Genomic DNA, 20,737 nt, shown 5'->3' with positions numbered 1-20,737 from the left:
CCTGACCTCCAAAAGATGGCTAACCAAGAGAGCAACTCAGCACTTGAGAAAAATAGTAGCGCAACAATGTATAAGTACGAACAACTGTACCCACGTAATTTATTGCACGCGCATTTCCAGGTAATTATTGAATTATTTGGAAAAAATAAAAAACGTGATTTATTTTGACAAATACGTGAACAAAATACGAAAGTCCACAGATTTTAAAAAGAATCACAAATTAGAAAAATGTTCATGTATTAAGAAAAAGTTCATTAAAATTGAAAGAAATTCATCGATTTTGAAAAGGACGTGACTAACGTCCTGTCGACTGGACGCTAAGCATCAGATCTGCACGATCGTAAACCCGCGTCCCTCCCGCGCGACCCGCTTCGCCAGAGCCACCCACGATGACCCAACCTTCTTTCACGAGGCCCAGCACGCCCAGTGCATGAGGCCCAAGACAAAAAAGACAGCCCTCTGGCCCACCTTCCCCCGCACGTGACTTACCATCCCAAAACCCTAGTTTCTTACCTTCATCGCAAGAAACAGCCACCTGCCCCGATCTGTTCTCCTCTCTCCCCGACGCGCCTCCATCGCCGACGACCTGCGCCCAGATCTGATCCACCAAAAAAATCCACGAAAAACACCACCAAACACAAGGATTTGAGAGAGGGCCTGGTTTACCGCATCATCATCACAAAGGGTTACCACATGCTACGGGGACAAATACCCCAGTTCGTCTGAATTTCGCCATAATCAGGCAAAAAATCTAGGAGGTAAGTGATTCAACCTCTATACACATGGTGCGTTTACATTTCATACCAATAAAATCAAGGCAAAAAATACATGGGAAAAGAACAACAAGAACTAAAGAATAAAGCCAAAAAGATGCAGAAAAAGGTAGCCCTTTTACTGCATGTGTGGAATTCCTCCGTTGTAATTGAGTTACCATTCAAATTCAGTCAGGTTACCAACAAGATTGTATTAATTTGCCTTTTCTTAAGCCAAAACGTTGGTAAAATTGATCCATGTTCCTACCACTAGTAGAAAAAGGGCCATTTGACCCGATTCGTAAGGCCCATCTGTCCCGGTTGAGGAACTGGGACTAAAGGGTCGTTACTAATGCCCTAGGCCTTTAGTCCTGGTTTTTACACGAACCGGGACAGATGGGCCTCCACGTGGCCGCTGCGGCGAGCCCAGGCAGGAGGACCTTTGGTCCCGGTTAGTGGCACCAACCGGGACCAAAAGGCATCCATGCGTCAGCAGCTGGCAGGAGCTGAGGTTTTTGTTTTTTTCTGAAAGGGGGTGGTTTAGGGGGTAATTTAGGGTGTGTTAGCTAGCTAATAGAGAGAAGTGTCCTCTCTTATCTCCGTGCTTGGTTTACCAACGCTACTGCTATGCCTAAACATGGCTTAGATTAAAGTGAAGGCAACATGTGGTGCATGTCGAAGTAATACTAATCCTAACTAGCTTGATCAAGTTTGGATTAGTACTACTTTTGACATGGACCACATGCATGTTGCCTTCACTTCAATCCAATCCATGTTCATTTCACCCACTGATATATAATAACTCTTCATGCTCGCATCATGCATCATCATAATAATAAGTCCTACTAATCATCATCATACTACTTCTACTCGTTATTAATATAACAAGTCATACGATCATCATCCTCATAGCCATCGAACCAACCCTACTTAACTGTTCTAGGCACATGATCATCAGTATTAGGTAGGACCTAAATACCCTCTTTAAGATAAAATAGCATAAAACAATATAGACCCTGACTCTCCATTATGGAGAATGGAGATCATCCTGTCTCCAATTCTTGCGCTTCGCTTCCTTTTGCTTCCAAGAACCTCCTTACGACTGTCCATACATTTTTTCCATTCCTTGATTTTCATGTCTCCACTTCTTTTAGAAATCCGGTATGGACAGTTGAGATTCGTAGGATGACCTGGACGTATGTTCAAAACATCAAGGCGACCACTCTGATACATCAGATGAGGCACACAATCATTCGGGACTTCCTGTTGAAAAACATATAGTAATAACTTCGTAGTTAGAAATGTAGTTAAGTTTTAAAAGAATTTATGCAAAAGATGCACGAATGTCGTAATACTAAAAAATCTTACCATGGCATCTCCATGGATGTTACCGTAGTTCAACACGTGCACTAGTGACACGTATTGACCATAATGTGGAGGAGTTTTACAATAGATATTGTAATTCTCAAGATCAATACAAAATGCGACCAGATGATTTTTCTCCTTATAAGTTAACCCAGAGCCATCGATGTAGTAGGTTCTGTCTACCATGTTCCGCACATTGTTCGAACAATCAAAATAAGCTGTCAATGGAAATAAGTTGTCAACTATTTTGAAATGAACAATATAAATTAGTTAATAACTATGTTTGAGAAACTCACATAGCGGTAGAATTGGAGGCTTATCAACAAGGACCCAAATGTCCATATTCAGGGGGCACATAGTTGTCATCGTCCTCTTCTTCTTTGCTGTCTTCCATCATAACCCCTATTTCTCCGTGCTTCGTCCAAACATTATAGTGTGGCATGAAACACTTATAAGGCAGGTGGGTGTGAAGGATTTTCTTGTCAGAGTAAGACCTCGTATTCCCACAATTAGGGCATGGACAACACATAAAACCATTCTGCTTGTTTGCCTCAGTCACTTCGAGAAAATTATGCACGCCCTTAATGTACTCAGAGGTGTGTCTGTCACCGTACATCCATTGCCGGTTCATCTGCGTGCATTATATATAATTAAGGTAACAATTGATCCAACGGCATAATGATACAAGTAAGATTTTTTTTCTCTCAGAAAGAAGATAAGAATTAACAAGAGGCTCACCACGGTGGTGCCGGCGACGAGATCGGCGCGGGCGATCGGCGGCGGTGAAGACGGGGACGGGACGTGACGGACCGGTAAACCTAGACAAATCTTTAGGAAAATGGATCTTGGAGGTCAAGCTTCGAGAGGAGAAAGCTTAACTAGTGTGGCTCGGGCATTTCATCGAACACCTCATATGCATAGGAGGTGAGCTAGATCACCACAAAGCTCTCCCCTCGCCGGCCAGAAAAATAGAGCAGTGCACTGCTCTGCTCGCTGGCGATGGGGTATATATAGGCACCTCATTGGTCCCAGTTCATGGCTGGAACCGGGACTAAAGGCACCCCTTCTGTCCCGGTTCCAGCCACGAACCGGGACTAATGGATGTGGGCCAGGAGCGGGCCAGGAGCGAGGACCATTGGTCCCGGTTCGTGCCTGGAACCGGGACAAATGGGTCCAGACGAACCGGGACAGATGCCCCACGAGGCCCGGCCGGCCCCTTGGGCTCACGAACCGGGACGTATGCCCCCATTGGTCCCGGTTCGTGGAAGAACCGGGACTAATGGGCTGGCCAGGCCTCAACCAAAGCCCTATTTTCTACTAGTGTACCTACAGATTATACATCATTGAGTTACCTCATCATTGAGTTACCATCATAAATCCATATATGTTATCATCATCATTCTATTAAGCTATCTTTTTTGAAGCATGTTAGAACTACATGTATGAAATTTCTCATTAATAACTGAGTTACCATTTCAAGTCAATATAGATTACCAAAGTGTATGCATCGAGTAATCAACATCCTTTAACACGTATTCACCGTAAAAAAGGTCCTTTTTTATTGAACAAACCCATGTCAGAACGAGTTATCATGCTAATTCATGACAATTTACCAGGAAAACTCAGAATCAATGGTGCTAAAACACTACAAGAATACCATGTGTTGATTTACATTGTTGCAACCAGAATTGTTTGATAAGAAATGATGTTGATGAAATGAGGTTGTAGGAACTATTGCTGTCATACTCCCGTACGCTGGTTACTCCCAAAATGATACCTGCTATAAAAAATGAAGTAATCAGTGCAGAAAAAGAAAAAATATAGTTGTTGTGAAAAAATAATCAAAATTACTTGTAAGTGTGGAATTGATGGATGCAATTATATGTGCTAGCAGGTGCTGCAACACAAAAAAAATGGCGTAGGACAATGGGGGTAATGTGGATATCATGATGAGTGGTGTGGGGACAAACCAACAGTGTGAGTATGCACACATGACAAGCTTTGGTTCTACCAACCTCAACAAAACAGACGAAGGTAAAACATTTACCATGCTACCACATTTTTATACACAGACATGTTACCATCATACTTGAATTGCAATTACCAACTATGTTGTTTACAACTACCACATTCACCATGCATCAATTCACAATCACCAAGCTTAATGCACACAAGTTACCATGAAATTTGGTACAATTACCACTCTTACTGCATACGAATTATCATGCAATCTGTATTACAATTACATGCTTTCAGTCTACAACTACAAAACAGCTTAGTGCATGCAAACTTTACCAGGCAAGTGGAGTACAAGTTACCACACGTTTTGGCGTGCAGAAAATATAACACAAACTAACAACTTCAAAAACATTGCAAGTGCTACATCTAGAAAAGCAACCCAATGGTCCAAGAGACAAGCAAAGAACCGACTACGAGCAGCATAGGGGGAGAGAAAGCTTCTTTGATCAGTCAGTCAGCGAGCCAGCGAGTCCAGAAACAGAAAGAGAAAATACTGATCAGGGAGACAAAAACACCGAGGCATACTCCACACCAAAGCCTCCTGGTGAAACGAAGAAGTTTGATACTTATGAGGAAGCTTATGATCACTACAAGCAATACGCACTCAAACATGGGTTTGGGATAGGGCTGGAATAGAGAAAAATAATTAAAGACGATACTGTAAGCAGAGTCCTCTTGGTTTGTGGGAAAGGCGGCAAGCCAAAAAAAACAAGGAGGAGACACAGGATGTGTAGAACCCAAAAGGCATCGTGAAGAAGAGGAAAAGAGGGAAGGTTGTGAGGTCAGGATGTCCGGCCCACCTTTACATCACCCACACGGATGCGTGGTGCAGAGTCAAACGCTTCAACGACGACCACAACCACCCTCTAATCAGAAAGCCGCCCTTGACAAAGTTCCTATCATCACATAGGAACATTCCCAAGGATGAGCAGGACTTCTTGAAGATTCCTCATATGCTCGGATTGATTTTTCAGGGTGAAAACCTAGATTCTGGCCATGTGGTTGGATCCGGTGACGACAATGCTTGAATGTCGCTCCCCTCCTGAAGGTGTTGCTGTTGAAGAACCTCGTCGTCTGTGTGGTGTCATGAGATGATTTATGCGGAACACAGATCTGGTCACTTTGTATTTTTCTTTTTTTTCGGCCTACGCATAGCTTTGGTCATATATGACTTCCCTATTTGTTGGCGTGTTTTTACGTGCCTGTGTTGGTGTTGGCTATGTGCATCCTTGCTATGCAGAGGCCGAATGTGTGCTCTTTGGATTTGTATTCTCTTGATGCTCCTTTATAGTCAATAAAATTCACCCTTTATCGAAAAACAATATAGTTGAGTTCAAATCGATAAGATGAGTCACTGTTCTTCATAAAAGCAATAGAGTACATACATGCTTGGGCTAACTCCTTTGCTTAGTACCACCAATACACATGGTCTGTTGGGAAACTAAGAACATCTACAACAGGACTTTGTAAACCCGGTCCCTCAAACACCCGCCGGCACTGACCGGTCGCGTCTCAAATTAGCCACTTTGCATCAGTCTCTCTCATATTTCATCCCTTACATCCATAGAAAGCATGCAAAAGAATACTACCCTAACTACTCTTCGTCATCGAAGATGTCCACGACGCCGGTGCCGGGCGCCGGTTGGACAGGCGGGTAGGAGGGCTCCGGCTCAGACTCCTCCTGCTCGACCTCATCCAGGTAGGCGAATATCTCCGCCTCATCCGCGGCCTCTTGCGCCTCCATCTCCTGCCGGCGACGGCGTTTGGCCTCCGCAGCGGACTTCGACCGGAGGGAATTGAGGATGGCCTGCTGCTCCGCCTGCAGATCCCCATCGCCAGTGTCCCCCACATCCTCCTCCTCCGGCTGATCCCCCTCCGCCTCAAAGTCCTCCTCCTCCTCCATCTCCTCCTCCTCCTCCAACTCCTTCTCCGGATCCACTAGATCCGGAGGTAGCCTCGCGCCTAGCCCAAATCTGCTCAAGGAGCTCGATCCGGCGCTCTGGCGTCAGAAATGGTTCACTCCTCATCCGGCGGCGTGGGGGCACGGCTACCAGGCGGACGGGTGGAGTGGAAAGTGGCGGCGGAGGCGAACAAGAGGAGGAAAATATGGATGGATGGTAGGGTTTCGGTGTCGCCGGTCGACTTAAATAGCCAGACAATGCACCACGCGGCCCGCCGGAGCTGCGCCACGTGGCGCCACCGGTCCGACGGAGGAGACGAGCTTGGAACCGCCGGGTTTGAGGGCGTTTCCGGCTGGGACCCTTTCGTCAGTCCGACTTAGCGGGCGCGCCCGGGCGCCCACATACCGTCCCATATTTGGGCTGGATATGGGGGCGCCAGTTAGACCGGGCGTTTGAGGCCCATTTGAGGCGTCTGTCTGGATCGAAAAAAGGTGACAGGACAGTGACCGGGCAGCTCGTTTGGGTGATGAGACGGGTTTAAGAGGTCCGGCTGTAGATGCTCTAAGGCATACAATGCGATGTCTCCAGGTTTGTCCGGCGCTCAGAGTAGAAAAACTTGGTGACAGTCCGGGAGGCACTGTAGTTGCCGGCGAGCAGTGCCTCGTGCTGACATGGTTCAGTACAGAAGTCGTTGCCTGATGGCTCCAGCTGAGGTCTCTTACGTGCCGATCGACTCAATTGACAATTTGAAATGCTGGACACTTTTATATACATGAGGACTCGACAGCTTCGTTCAGCCTCCCTCAAAACATAATATAAACAATTTCTTAATTAGTATTCACGGATCAGATCATTGACGGTTGTTGGGAGCTAGCGATTTGTTTTCTGTTTCTTTGTACGCCGTCGTCAAACAGTCTACCTCAAGAAATGATTTTTCCTGGGTTGTGTGGTGGGCCGCCTCCACGTACCTACGCCAATCGTAGATACTACGAAACTCGTCGACACGGATGGAGCTAATTTTGGCATGTTGCACACTTTCTACCCAGAGATCCTAAGATAGCGTTGTTAGCAGCCCCCATATGCATGATGACATGAAACAAATAACTTGTTTAATTAGCAGCCAGGAGCCAACCACTCACGATGGCTTTATTTTCTGTTTTTTTTAGACAGGCTATTTTCTGTTTTTAGTACGCCCTTGATGGAGGAGGTGAGGGACATTGTATCTCGTTGAAGGAGTTTGTATGTGCCCCTGGTTGGCATCTAAGTGCCGAGTCAATCTCGGTGTGTTTAATTCAATGATGTTGCACCGGTTCGTAGACATGTAGACCGTGTTGACATCATCGCGTTGGGACACGACTTATTTGAGGTAGGGGCACTGCAGTTCTAACGTGAGTTGTCGAAGGCAGCCGAGAAGGTGTTCGCAACGCCGTGGTACTCGGCTTGAGAGAGAGAGAGAGAGAGAGAGAGAGAGAGAGAGAGAGAGAGAGAGAGAGAGAGAGAGAGAGAGAGAGAGAGAGAGACCACACGTTGGCGTTTGAAGGACCAAAACACAAGGTTCTCACTGAGGAAGACACAATAGCTCGAAGTCGAGTGACGGGTGTCAGGGCAGCCCGCACACATAGTGTCGGTGTCAATGTAGGCGATGAGAGAGGCATCGGCTGCAAACCATGGTTGAGTGTTCTTCATGTACCAAGCACTTCGTGAATCAATGAGAGGTGCAACGTGAATCATGTATGTGGAGGCGGACCTGTTGCACTGCATAGGAGATGTACGGACGTGTGTGAACGTAATTTACTACATAGCCCCCCCATAAGGCTGCTATAAGTCGTAGGGTTGTCGAACGGCGTGTCGTCTATGGTAGCGAGCTTAGGAGAAGTGACCATGGGAGTTGAGTTCATAGAGGCTTGCAAGTGCTCATGACAGTATTCTCGATGATCTCGAGTGCATACTTGGTTTGTCAGAAAAATATACCAGCCAAGTTGTGTATAACCTGGTTTAATGTTTTACCTTCATGTATCCGTGATGTTGCAGTGGCTGATGGTGCCACAGACTAAGTTTTATTAAGGCAGCTACTTCCTCTAAAAAAAAGGAGTTGCGTATAACCGCCAAGCCAAGGAAGTAGTGAAGGTTGCCCTTGTCGGTCGTGTTAAACTTGGAGTCGAGGGTTGTGAAGACGTGCTCGAGGAGCATGGGAGAAGAAACCGTGAGGATGATGTTGTCGACATAGAGTAGTAGGAACATTGTGTCGTGTAGGAAAAAGATGTTCGAGCATGTCAAATTGGCAGTCACGATGAAGTTGGAGAAGTGTCGGTACCACACATGCGGAGCCTCCTTTTGTCGATAGAGAGAGATGTTGAGGCGGCAGGCATGATTGGGTCGGGACGGGTCGACAAACCTCATAAGTTGGCAACACAAGACCACTTCGAACAGTAATACATGAAGGAAAGCGTTCTTCACATAAAGTTGACGATTCTTATAGTTGAGGGAGCTCATGATGGAAAGGGTGCTCCTAATCGATGCAGATTTGACAGCCAGGTTGAACAACTTTTAATGTAGAAATCCAGAGACCACAACATACAAGTTCAAAAGGACATGACGTGCAAATATCAAGGGCTGAAAAAGACAAATGAACAGGGCGCCCAAGCGAACACTGATGACTAAAAAAACTCTCTTTTATTATGTTATATGCGCGGAAGTGAACATCATGATGTGAGAAGACGAAGAATGTGATGACCGGTGTGTTCAAGTCAATGATAACATGGATCTTAATCAGTGGTGGAGAAGACATGGGCAGAACGTGAATGCGTGGAAAGAGTTCGGGTCGCACAGACTACTGCACCTAAGAATCGTGCCCTTAGTTTCAAGTTCCTTCACATAAAACCCACATGATGAAATGAAATGGTACGATTATTACCAGAAGTGAATTGTTGAACAAAGATCAAATATGAATAGTAATAGGACTATAGGAGTAAGGAGAATATGGCATACAAGAATAGGACAATTCGAGAAAAGAGTAGGGAGTAAGAGGTGGTTGGATGTGGCAAAAACGATGAAGGACCCGTTAACGATGACAAATTGTCGATAGATAGGATGGATGGAGAGTGAGTGGAGAGTGCAAGCACTTGCAAACATGTGTAACGAAACACCCGATTCCATGTATGGGGACTGTCGAGGGTTGTTATCAAACCGAATAGCGACGGAGGAGTGTTGGGCAAGTCTAATAGCATAAATATTTGGTTACCCCTTTTCATATGTAGCACATGTTGTATTTATAAGCCAATTATGATTAGGATCAGTGGCACCGCCGGGAATGGGCTTGACCATAGGCGTAGGACAGGCCCCAGGACACCTTCGAGCACTGTAGCTACAATGATTGCTACCGGCAACAAAGGGATTGGGCATTTCACAAACACAAAACAAAGGGATTGGGCCACACGCCCCAAGCCCGCAGCCCGAGCTGCCTAGGGTATGTCTCCGTCGTTGATAAGGATTGTACTATTTAGGATTGTTTTCAATCTTGTACGATGAAATTATTCAACTAATATGAGATAGGACTATGGCAGGAAGGTTAGGATCGTGTCCCGGTCCCTTGAAATTTAAGATCAGTAGGTTACTTCCACATTATTGCATCATGTGTGCCCATCGCGCCAAGACACAGACACGGTTCAATTGGCGCCACAACACCGTTCCTGTCCACCTACCACTAGGATGAGAACGAAACGAAATCAAACAGAACATGGTGCTACCACATTAGTTTTCATATGTTTTATGGAAGCAAAAACGAATATAGAACTCCAAAATTGAATACAGAAACTACTGGAAAACGATCACAAAACGAATACGGAGTGAACATGGCAATGGAAGCGGGCGTTGACCGAAACATAAAAACCTATTAAGCCATAGAGAAAAATAGAAGCAAAACAAGAAATTAATCAATTGTTCACACGGCTATAAAATAACAACATTAGGTTAGCAATTTAGTGTATTGTTGTAGTACTAGTACCGGACAATGTTGTGTGATAGCAGAAGTTGGGCCTCATATGGATCATTCTGCTCAATGTGTCATATAGTTGTGTTGTTTGGTGGTTCAGCAAATGATCTAAATCCACACGTAGGAAGAGGGCGAGAGAGTGACGGGGAGTTATGGGGTGGCGAGGGCTTTGCTCCAAGCAAGCAAACAGGTGGATACGCCTGACGTGGGAAACCTTCAGTGCTAGAAGGGCGTTCACTGGGTGGGCGCGAGGTTTCTGATCGCTCGCCACATATCTTTTTCCTAAAAAAATTACTCTCTTATTATTGTCCGGAAGTGTAGAGGAGGATGTGAATATTTGGTTATTCCTTTTCATACTTATCGCCTACCGTATTTACCGGCCAATCATGATTAGGATTGTATCAGGATTTTTTTTCTGGTGTATCTTGTATAATTTATTCCATTGATGAATACGCGATATGATTATTAATTAATTTGATTCTATTGATTAATACGCGATGGCACCTATAGGGATTGTATTGCGAGTTTTTGAGATACCGTATTTATTCTATCGCCACGTAAGGCGGCACCGTTCCTACCCGGCTATTAGTCTATTACCCCCACCACGTAGACGCAGCCGCGCTGTACCGGACCCCGAGCGACGGCTGGCCGATATTATCGATGCCCGTCCGTCACTCTCACGCGGGCCCCGCAGGTCAGTGGCCGCTGGGTGTGAAACCTCGTGGCCTGACCGGCTGACCCCGATGGAGCCCCAGGTCAGCACTCACCACCGCTCCCAAGCTCGATATATATCGAGAGGCAGAGGGAGCAGATAGGGGAAGAAGGAGAGCAGAGCAGAAGCAGAAGCAGAAGCAGGCAACAGGCGAGCAGGAAGGAAGCAAGAGAGGTGGAGATGGCGCCCATCAAGCTGTACGGGATGATGCTGTCGGCCAACGTGACCCGCGTGACCACGCTGCTCAACGAGCTCGGCCTCGAGTTCGACTTCGTCGACGTCGACCTCCGCACCGGCGCCCACAAGCACCCCGACTTCCTCAAGCTCAACGTACGCTGCCCTACCTCCCCCTCCCCTGCTTCGTCGTTGATTACTGTAGTTCCTCGCTGAGATCCAGACGCTGATTTCATTTCTCCTCTGGTTGCTTGCTTGCAGCCTTTCGGCCAGATCCCCGCGCTGCAGGACGGGGACGAAGTTGTCTTTGGTAACGATCCGAATTTCATTTGCTTCCTCGTTAACTCAGATCTGGTTTGGTAGACGCGCATCAGTCTCGGTGGTAGTAGGATTTACTCACACCGGGTCACCGACCAGATGTATCTTGTTCTTCTCTTCTACTCCCTCCGTTCCTAAATATAAGTCTTTGTAGAGATTTTATAGATGGATTACATAAGGAGCAAAATGAATGAATCTACAATTAAAATGCATCTATATACAATCGTATGTGGTTCATAGTAGAATCTTTACAAAGACTTATATTTAGGAACGGAGGAAGTAATTTTATTTTATCCTCCGCCGATCTATCCAAACATCAACTAGGATCTACTTATCACTTTTCTCGAAAAAGGTAGGAGTGGAATGTACTTTCAATTTGTCTCAGATTAAAAAATTAGAGCGTGAGGATTTGGTCAATAACAAAGCAAGCAAGAACCTACGAAGCAGATCTACTGGAAATTACTCCCTCCATTCGGAATTACTCATCAAAAAATGAATGTACCTAAACATATTTTAGTTGTATTTTAGTTGTAGATATATCCATTTTTATGACAAGTAATTACGAACAGAAGAATAGCAAATTACTCCCTCCGTTCGGAATTACTCGTCCAAAAAATGAATGTACCTAGATGTATTTTAGTTGTAGATACATCCATTTTTGTGACAAGTAATTCCCAACGGAGGAGGAGCTAGCACGCTGCTCCATTCCTTCTGCTTGATGACCTTCTAAACGAACGAATTTGGCTGCAGAGTCGCGCGCCATCAACCGGTACATCGCGACCAAGTACGGGGCGGAGCTGCTGCCGACGCCGTCGGCCAAGCTGGAGGCGTGGCTGGAGGTGGAGTCGCACCACTTCTACCCGCCGGCGCGCACGCTGGTGTACGAGCTGGTCATCAAGCCCATGCTGGGCGCCCCCACCGACGCGGCCGAGGTGGACAAGAACGCCGCCGACCTCGCCAAGCTGCTCGACGTCTACGAGGCCCACCTCGCCGCCGGCAACAAGTACCTGGCCGGCGACGCCTTCACGCTCGCCGACGCCAACCACATGTCCTACCTCTTCATGCTCACCAAGAGCCCCAAGGCGGACCTGGTGGCCTCCCGCCCGCACGTCAAGGCCTGGTGGGAGGAGATCTCCGCCCGCCCCGCCTGGGCCAAGACCGTCGCCTCCATCCCCCTCCCGCCCGGCGTCTGAGGCTGCCGGCGCCGCCGCGGGTTCGATTTGCTTGCTTGCTTAGCTGCGGCCTGAATGGAATAAAATCGCGATGATGGAATAAACAACTTTTTAGAGAAGAAGCTTGGAATTCTTGGTGTTGCTGCTGTTGGATGTTGAATCTTGGTGCTGAATGTTTATGGCACATCTATTTATCCGGTTTTTGGCTTGAACTTTGTTGGTGTCCGGCCCTTAATTCTTTGTCAGCACATTCGGTGGCGCAAGATCTACAGTAAAAGATTGATCACGCACCTCTGTCAACCACCCCGTGCCGTGCAGTACTACGAGTGTTTGCTGTCGCGGGAGCTGGGCAATGGCGTAGCAGCTGTCGAACAGGTTCAGGGCGACGACAGGGCTGCCCACAACCACGTTCAGAGCGCACAAGGTGCTAGGCCACGAGGCAGGACCCCGATCTGGCCATCTCATGCGATCGGACGCGTGCCGTGCAGGGCCGGTCCTGAGATTTATGGGGCCGGGGGCGTGACTAAAATCCGACACATTGAAATAATATTTAATAGATGTATACTATGTGAAACGTTATGAGTAAACACTTAAAATCACTTCAAAAGCAAATAATTAATATCTATATTTATACCTACTTAATAAATTAAGGTGCGTTTCTCCAATTTTTCATCCCTTCACAGTTGAAAATTAAGGAGCTCCCCCGGTGATTCTCGAAAAAAAAAAACCGAGATGGTACTAAAGTTTTTTGCATCTATCCGCTAGAGAAGAAAATAATTGTATCCAGTATTCGTAATTGGACCACACACACTTCGGCCCAACTAAACTAGCCCACTTATTATTGCCAGTGCAGTTAGGAAGAACTTATTTCTCGCATGAGGCGATAAATAGTTGAAGCTGCCCAGATGGCGCCTAAGACTGGGCCGGCCCGTTTCCCCTTTTTCGTTGTCCTATTTCTATTTTTCTTTTTCTGTTCCTTTCTCTTTATCTTTTATATTTCTTTTTCCTTCTTTATTTTTTTGTCAAGTAAAAATTTACAAAACATATTCAGAATTAAATATTTGTTCAAACATTAAAAAATTGGTCAAAATCAAATAAACAATTTCCTTATTTAAAAAATGTAGGAAAATTTTAAAATAAATCCTATTTCGAAATTTTCTCATTTTTTAGAAAAAAAATTGTGTTCTTAAAAAATTCTTCAATGTTTCCTTCTCAAAATATTATTTTTATAAAATATTCCATATTTTAAAATATTCTTGTTTTAGTGAATTTTCACAAATCCAAAATATATTTTCGTCCAAGAAAACCTTTTCTAAAATTGTTTTGCATGTTTTCCTTTTAAAAAATCCATTAAATCACAAAGTTTTGTGTTTTTATAAACTTTTCATGTTTTCAAAATATGGTTTGTGAATTTAAAAAATATTAATGTTTCTAATTTTGTTTGTTTTTTTCAAAAATATTGGAATTTTCAATATACAATTGTTCGCCTTTTTTCAAAATTATTCGGATTTACAAAATTGTTCACGTTTCCAAGAATATTCGCCAATTAAATTTTTTTATGTTGAAAATAATAATAATATTTCTAACCTGACGCTATTGTATTTTCTTCAATATTCGCGCTGGCCATTGGTTACTGGTGCGTGTTCGTTCTATGCTGGTTGACTATAAATGGAAGTAATTGTGGGCATGTGCCAGTAAAAAAGAATATATTGTTTGGCTTTAGTTAGAGCAAAATTATGGGCACTTGAGCACTAAAATAATCTGTGGATGGCCAGAGTTAAGCAAAGTTTGGATCATGATAGGAATAGAATGGTTAACAGCAGCAAGGATTTCCGTTTTAATGAACCAAGGTGAGCAAAACCAGGCTGCCTTAGAGAAAGGGCAAAGAAAAAACGTGTGCATTTCATCCTCTGTATTGCCACACCTGGAGCAGTTTTCATTTATGTGTTTAGAGAATTTACTTGCTCTCTTACATGTAGGAAGCGCTCTCCTAAGAAGTCTCCAAGCAAATGTCTGTACCCGTGGCGCCATGAGTTTGTCCTGCCAAACTTGATTAAGAAGAGCAACGATCTGAGGATGAACCTCTTTCGGTCGCTGTCTAGCTGGTAGGTCAAGGTTGTTGAAGCAATGCTTATATGCACTCTTGGAGGAGAAATTTCCTGCAGGTGTTAGTTTCCAAATCAAAGCATCTTGTCCAGCAGCAACAACTATAGGAGTCTGAAGAATATCATTAGCTATCTCAGGTGAGAACAGAGAATTAATTAGATCCGCATTCCAAGCTTTTTGATTTGGCAACCAAAGATCTCTAACAATAGCAGGATAGACAAAAGATTGCTCTTGTATAATTAGATGATCGTAAATTCCTTCCCATCTCGAAAACCAAGGAGAACTCCACACAGAAATATTACCGTCTATAATCTGATAGGTAGATGCTGAAATTAAGAGAGGCTTCATCTTTAGTATTGCAACCCAGAAAGCTGATTTCGGCTTGTTTGCTTTGGCTCTCCAAATGGACGTTTCATGGTGATACTTAGCCTTGAGGATCAAAGCCATCTGGCTATGTGGTTCTTTTGCCAACCTCCATGCCGCCGAAAGAATAAGTCCTTGGTTGATTGCCTGCAAGTTTCTGATGCCTAAGCCGCCAATTTTCTTCTCAACGCAAATGTCCGCCCATGCCCTTAGGCACAAGCTTTCTGTAGTAGGTTCATCTCTTACACCTGTCCACCAAAAGTTTCTTATAATCGCAATGAGCTTTCCTAGGAAATTCTTAGAAAAAAGAATATTAGACATATAATCCACAAATTAATCCTTCTAACTTGTATACTTTTCTGTGGTGCCTGTGGAAATCTCGAAATGATGCTCTCTTTGCTAGGAAATTTTGCAGGCCCTCTCAGGTGTATGCAGCGGCAAACGCAATCATACAAGAAACCAAATTAGGAGAAATCCCTGCTGAAGCTCATGCTATGCATTGCTTACAGGACCAATTGGTGCAGCCGACAATACAAAATCCACACTCTTTTTCAGGCAACACAATCTTTTGTGATGCTGCGTGGGAAATACATCTAGCTCACACTCCTAAACAGGCAGGAATTGGAGTCTTCATTCAGGTTCAGAATAATGATCGAATCCATCAACTTCACATTGCAGCTATGTCTCCTATGGCTTCTTCTCCTCTTCAAGCTGAGACTTTTGGTCTCATGCTTGCAACCAGGCTGGCGGAAATACTCAATGTTCAGGATCCACATTTCTTTACGGATTGTTTAGTGCTAGTTTCGGCAGCAAAATCGACGGACATTCTCTCTGCTCCAGGTCCATGGGACAACAGGCCACTGCTTGCACAGATACAAAACAGTCCTTCTTTTCAGAGTGGCAAAGTTGCTCATATTAGCAGGGGAAACAATGTCAAGGCGCATCATCTTGCACGCCTAGCTTTGAAAGTTAAAAACAACCATGTACTGTTTCGTTGCTTATGTCTTCATGCAGGACTTTGTTCAACTAGGGATTCCCTCTCTGTATCTAGCGTGCTTCCTTTCGCGCTTGTCTCTGTCAAATGCTCCTAAGTTAATAAAATCTTTATGTTAAAAAAAAGCACTAAAATAATCCAAGAGAATAAACCCTCAAAAGGAAGGGACATTCATGCCTGATTATGCTAATGAAACGGGATTTATGCGTTGCAAATAATAATCCACCTGGTTATGCCGTCGTAGGATAGAGTGGTCGAAACAATCGTGTCCTAAAGGTTGCCCCGCAACCACCAAATGAGGAGGCAGGCACAACACAAGATGGAGGCAGATCCTAAGGAAAAAAGGCATGAGTTGGGTGCTCGCTATCATGCTGACCAACCGCACCACTATCAAGATTTCCCGTGTCAAACATGTCCAGCAAGAAGACCATGACTCTTTGCTCTGGCGCCTACCATTGTGGAGACCCTTTTTTTATGACACATCAATTATCTTTCCCGTTGCTTCTCGCAAAAAAAATATCTCTTCCGTTGCAACGCACGGGCATATGTGCTAGTTTTACCTTAAGAAAAATTATAAAGTTCTTAGATGTAGGTTCATTGATGGTATGAATATCAATCTCCTAAATGCATAAAGTTATCAAACCATTTAACCTCTCTCGGGACAATTACAAACTTCACGTTGCTTTCCTCAATCTATACCTCTCTCCAAAAGATGTATGTGCTACTTCGAGTAGGACAGTAATGATCAAATAAGGCAGCATACCTCGGCCATCATCAACACATCCAGTAGTACCTTGTTATACATGTTCTCTTTGATCAAGCATTAGAACCATCTTCTAAACCCTAGAGATAACACAGATAATGAGTTATGTTTCATATACTTTCATCAACTATATGAGTAAAATTGTCCAACAGAAGATTCGGTATATTACTTGATATCATCTGCAGATCCAAAAGCAATATTTTCTGACAACTTTGGTTCTGGAGATTTTAAGTTCAAATCTTCTACAGGGAAGGAACCATCCAAACGCCTTTGAGATAAAGCTTTTGCAGCGTCCCTACAAAACCATAAAATTAATCACCGAGTTAATCTTACTTTAGTAGACATCATCTCCCATGCTCCAAATTTTCGTAATCAATCTGTAACATCACACTTCCTAAGTTTTGAATGCCAAAAGGAAATCCTACTCATGGTTAGTATATATTTTCCCGTCGGGAGCAGGGGAAGAGAGTAATCTCAAAATCCATATAGACCCCACAAGATTCGATAAAATACATGCGAAGCGATTCTTACCAAAAGCCTGATGACGAGCCAACCGGCGTGCTCGTCCTACGTCGCCGCGGTCATGGCATCGGCAGATCGGCCGCGATGTGATCGCCACAATTGGGGACTGGAAGTTTGGCGTCGGCGGTCTATGGAGAAAAAAGGGGACTAGGGCTGGGACGTTTCCGCAAGAGGTAAAAGCACCTCAGGTACCCCAACTTGCAGGGAATGTGATGATTTAGTTCCAAACTTGCAACACGCAACTCCACCATACCCCAACTTGCACTGGATGTGATGATTTAGTCCCTGACCTATCACAGCGCAACAAGTGGCAGCCAGCGGGCCGGAACAGCCGTCGCCCGCACTTTTGCAAAAAACACCCTGCTGTTTTGCCTAATCAACCCGCAGTACATGGCCACCTGAATTAAATCTGTTTCCAATTCCCCGCTGTGGATGATGCCCCCATTCTTTAGCATTTGGTCTCTACGGTGGTGATCTTTTTTCTTGGACGGTCTCCTCTTACCTCAATGATGCAAAGAGAGAAACATTATCCACAGTCTCGGCAATGTACAGCTTACAACACAAGAGTGTCAGATATTTTACTTGCAAGACAGTGAAATCAAACATAGAGAGTCCTCGCGGTGTTGGCTTGCTGCCATGATGCAAGGCCTAGCTAGAAGCTGCGTGAAGTTCCTTCTCCTGCGGTCTTAGCAGACCTGTAGAATCAAAAACATTTTCATGTGTGCAAGGATGGCTGTTATATGTTAGTTTTACAGGGAGTTGATGTAAATATGAGAATTCATTCAGGTTTTTTCTTAAAGCACCACATTATTTGTTGATCACACTCAAGCAGTTGACTGCTTATCACACTCAAGTACTCAGGCAGGCATGCACAGTTTCTTCCCGAACATCAACTGTTTGCATCTACTTGGGACTGGGAAGACAGTGTATGTCTAGTAAAGCATCATGTATCCATATCTTCTTTTCTTTTGGTAACTAAAATTTCATGACTGGTCTCACCAGGATAACATGTGAATGTCAATGGCAATCAAACAGTAGGTTGATAATACCCCTCAGCATTAGTAGAATTACATCTACTATTACCTGTTGATAGATTATTTATGCTGCAACAATCACTTGTAACTGTACCACTCTTATTGGTGTATTTACATAAGAACAGTCAGTAGTGAAGGTAAGTGGCAACAAGCAGAAACTATTGCCCACCATATCTACACCACCTCATCATTCAACACAGAAGGATCCAAAGTAAGATTTCATCTTTCAACACAGAAGGATCTAAAGTATGATTTCACCATTCAACACAGAAGGATCCAAACTATTGCACACTTTTTTTTGCTGTTCTTTGCTAACTGTACTTGCACACATCACAAGTTATGATTCGGAGAAGAGTAAAATCAACTAGCAAGGGAGATGAAATTTGCCTACACTACACACTCACCTGTTATGTTCATGATCATGTTGCTTGTAAACTTACTAATCCCTTCGACTTCAGTGAAACAGGCAGTTTGCTTAATTCCACGAAGTTCGCCGTCTTCTCATTTGAATGGAGTAGCTACATGTATGATCAATGGGCAGGGGCAGATGATAGCCCATCAGCGCGGGACTTGAAGGCCTGGAGGACGAGCGAGAACCCCGGCCTGGAGGCCTGGCGGACGAGCGAGAACACTGGCTCTCCAGCGCGCTGCGCGCCCAGAGCATGACCATGGCGCTGCCGTATGTAGGCTCCCGGAACCAACAGCCGTGCAGGTCCCACATGACGTCCACCGGCGCTCCGTCCACGAACACGGTCTGGTTCCCCCTGAAGTTCAGCCGCGGCGGCCGCGCCTGCACCGCGCTTCCCGTCGACGCTCACCCACAACTCTTCTTCTTTCGCGCTACCACCGCCGCCGGAGCACCCTATGCTTACCTCGTGATCCGGGCCGCCCTCGGCGAACTGGACGCACCGCGCGGTGTGCATGATCATGTTGGAGGCAGATTTAATTCAGGTGGCCATGTACTGCGGGTTGATTAGGCAAAACGGCAGGGTGTTTTTTGCAAAAGTGTGGGCGACGACCAGTCCGACTAGCTGGCTGCCACTTGTCACGTTGTGATAGGCCGGGGACTAAATCATCACATCCAGTGCAAGTTGGGGTGTGATGGAGTTGCATTTTGCAAGTTTGGGACTAAATCATCACATTCTATGCAAGTTGGGGTACCTGAGGTGCTTTTACCTCTTTCCACAATGACTCACGCGCTAGGCCAGGCCCAAAATCTGAACATACGTTGGTTACTAGGGCCCCTTTTTGTGATCGGAAGGATAAAAATACAACGACGTAATCGTGTGTGGTCTGTTGTCAGTCACCTGCTACGTGAGGGTGTGTCGCGACTGCATGCCCCTAGATGATGAACTGACCTGCGTCCTGGTCAAAGGGCCCCCTTGACTTTGGGGGGCCCGGGACGGCCGCCCTCCCCCCCCCCCTCCCCCGCCCCCCTCAGGACCGGGCCTGGTGACATGATGAGCGTGTACATGGATGGACCATGGAGCATGGAGTGCAAAGTGCGGACCACGAGAAGAGACCGGGGTTTGCTCTTGTTCAGCCGAGACATACCACGCGCCCATGGTTTTAAAAACCAGACCGGTGACCCTGCTTGTTCAGGTTTTCACATGTCGTATCGTTGGTTCACCTACTTCATCCGTCCGATGAAGAGTGTATGTTTGATTCTAAAATTTGTCTCAAAAGAATGTACGTTCGGCTTTAAAATTGTCCATAAAAGAGTGTACTTCTATGTTTTCAATGCATTTTAAAATTGTTCATAAAAGAGTGTACTTATGTTTTTCAATGCACTTTAAAGTAAAAAAATGTTTCTCTTTTATTATACGATAATCAAGACCAATAATATTGTACATATAGTCTTCTTAATTTCTACATGTACTTATACTTAGCTCATTGAAGGTTAGGTAATTCAAGAGAAGAGATGGTGGCTTGCACCTTTCCAATGCATTTTTTACTTCACTCTATAATTTGTTTTAAAATTTTATATATACACTTTTCACCGGATGAAGGTAGTATTAATCATGAAATAATAAATATTCAGTAATGATCTCTATATACTATTAAAAGAGAAGTTGGTTCCGTCATTTCCCCTTTTTCCTTGATTTTATCCTCCCCATTACCCCCTCTTTCTTAGGTGTTCTATTGATTTTTGATACTCTCAATCGATACTGCACAAAATTAAACCAAAATAAATAGAGTAATTTGGAATAATCCATACCAAATTGCTACTTTGACAAAATTATGTCTATGATTAACTCAATTAAATCAAATCAAATCTTCCCAAAATCACAGCTAAATCAAAAAATATCTTTCCATCCCTATGAATACCCAAATCAAATCAAATCTTATCAAAACCTCAACTAAATCAAAATTTGCCTTGCATTCCCTGCTCATACTCAAACCAAATTAAATCTTATCAAAATCAAAAATATGATGCGTGCAAAACATATGTCAAATATAATTAGTGTTGAACCACTAGAATATGCATGTGCCCGTTGCATCGCATAAACAATTAGGGCAGCTTCAAGGCTGACCCCCACACCGGACACCC

General features: G+C 44.5%; 1 protein-coding gene across 1 annotated transcript; it reads left to right on the top strand.

Moving 5' to 3' along the window:
• The first annotated feature begins 10,762 nt into the window (after positions 1-10,762).
• LOC123080445 (glutathione S-transferase 3) lies at positions 10,763-12,616 on the top strand. Its single transcript, XM_044503372.1, has 3 exons — positions 10,763-11,070; positions 11,176-11,224; positions 11,983-12,616. The coding sequence occupies exons 1-3, from the start codon at positions 10,921-10,923 to the stop codon at positions 12,423-12,425; spliced, it is 642 nt and encodes a 213-aa protein (XP_044359307.1). The 5' UTR covers positions 10,763-10,920; the 3' UTR covers positions 12,426-12,616.
• Positions 12,617-20,737: the final 8,121 nt, after the last annotated feature.

The sequence above is a fragment of the Triticum aestivum genome, chromosome 3D, assembly GCF_018294505.1.
Source record: "Triticum aestivum cultivar Chinese Spring chromosome 3D, IWGSC CS RefSeq v2.1, whole genome shotgun sequence".
Taxonomy (NCBI): domain Eukaryota; kingdom Viridiplantae; phylum Streptophyta; class Magnoliopsida; order Poales; family Poaceae; genus Triticum; species Triticum aestivum.
The sequence above is the reverse complement of the archived record's forward strand: the minus strand, read 5'-3'. Positions and strand labels throughout refer to the sequence as shown.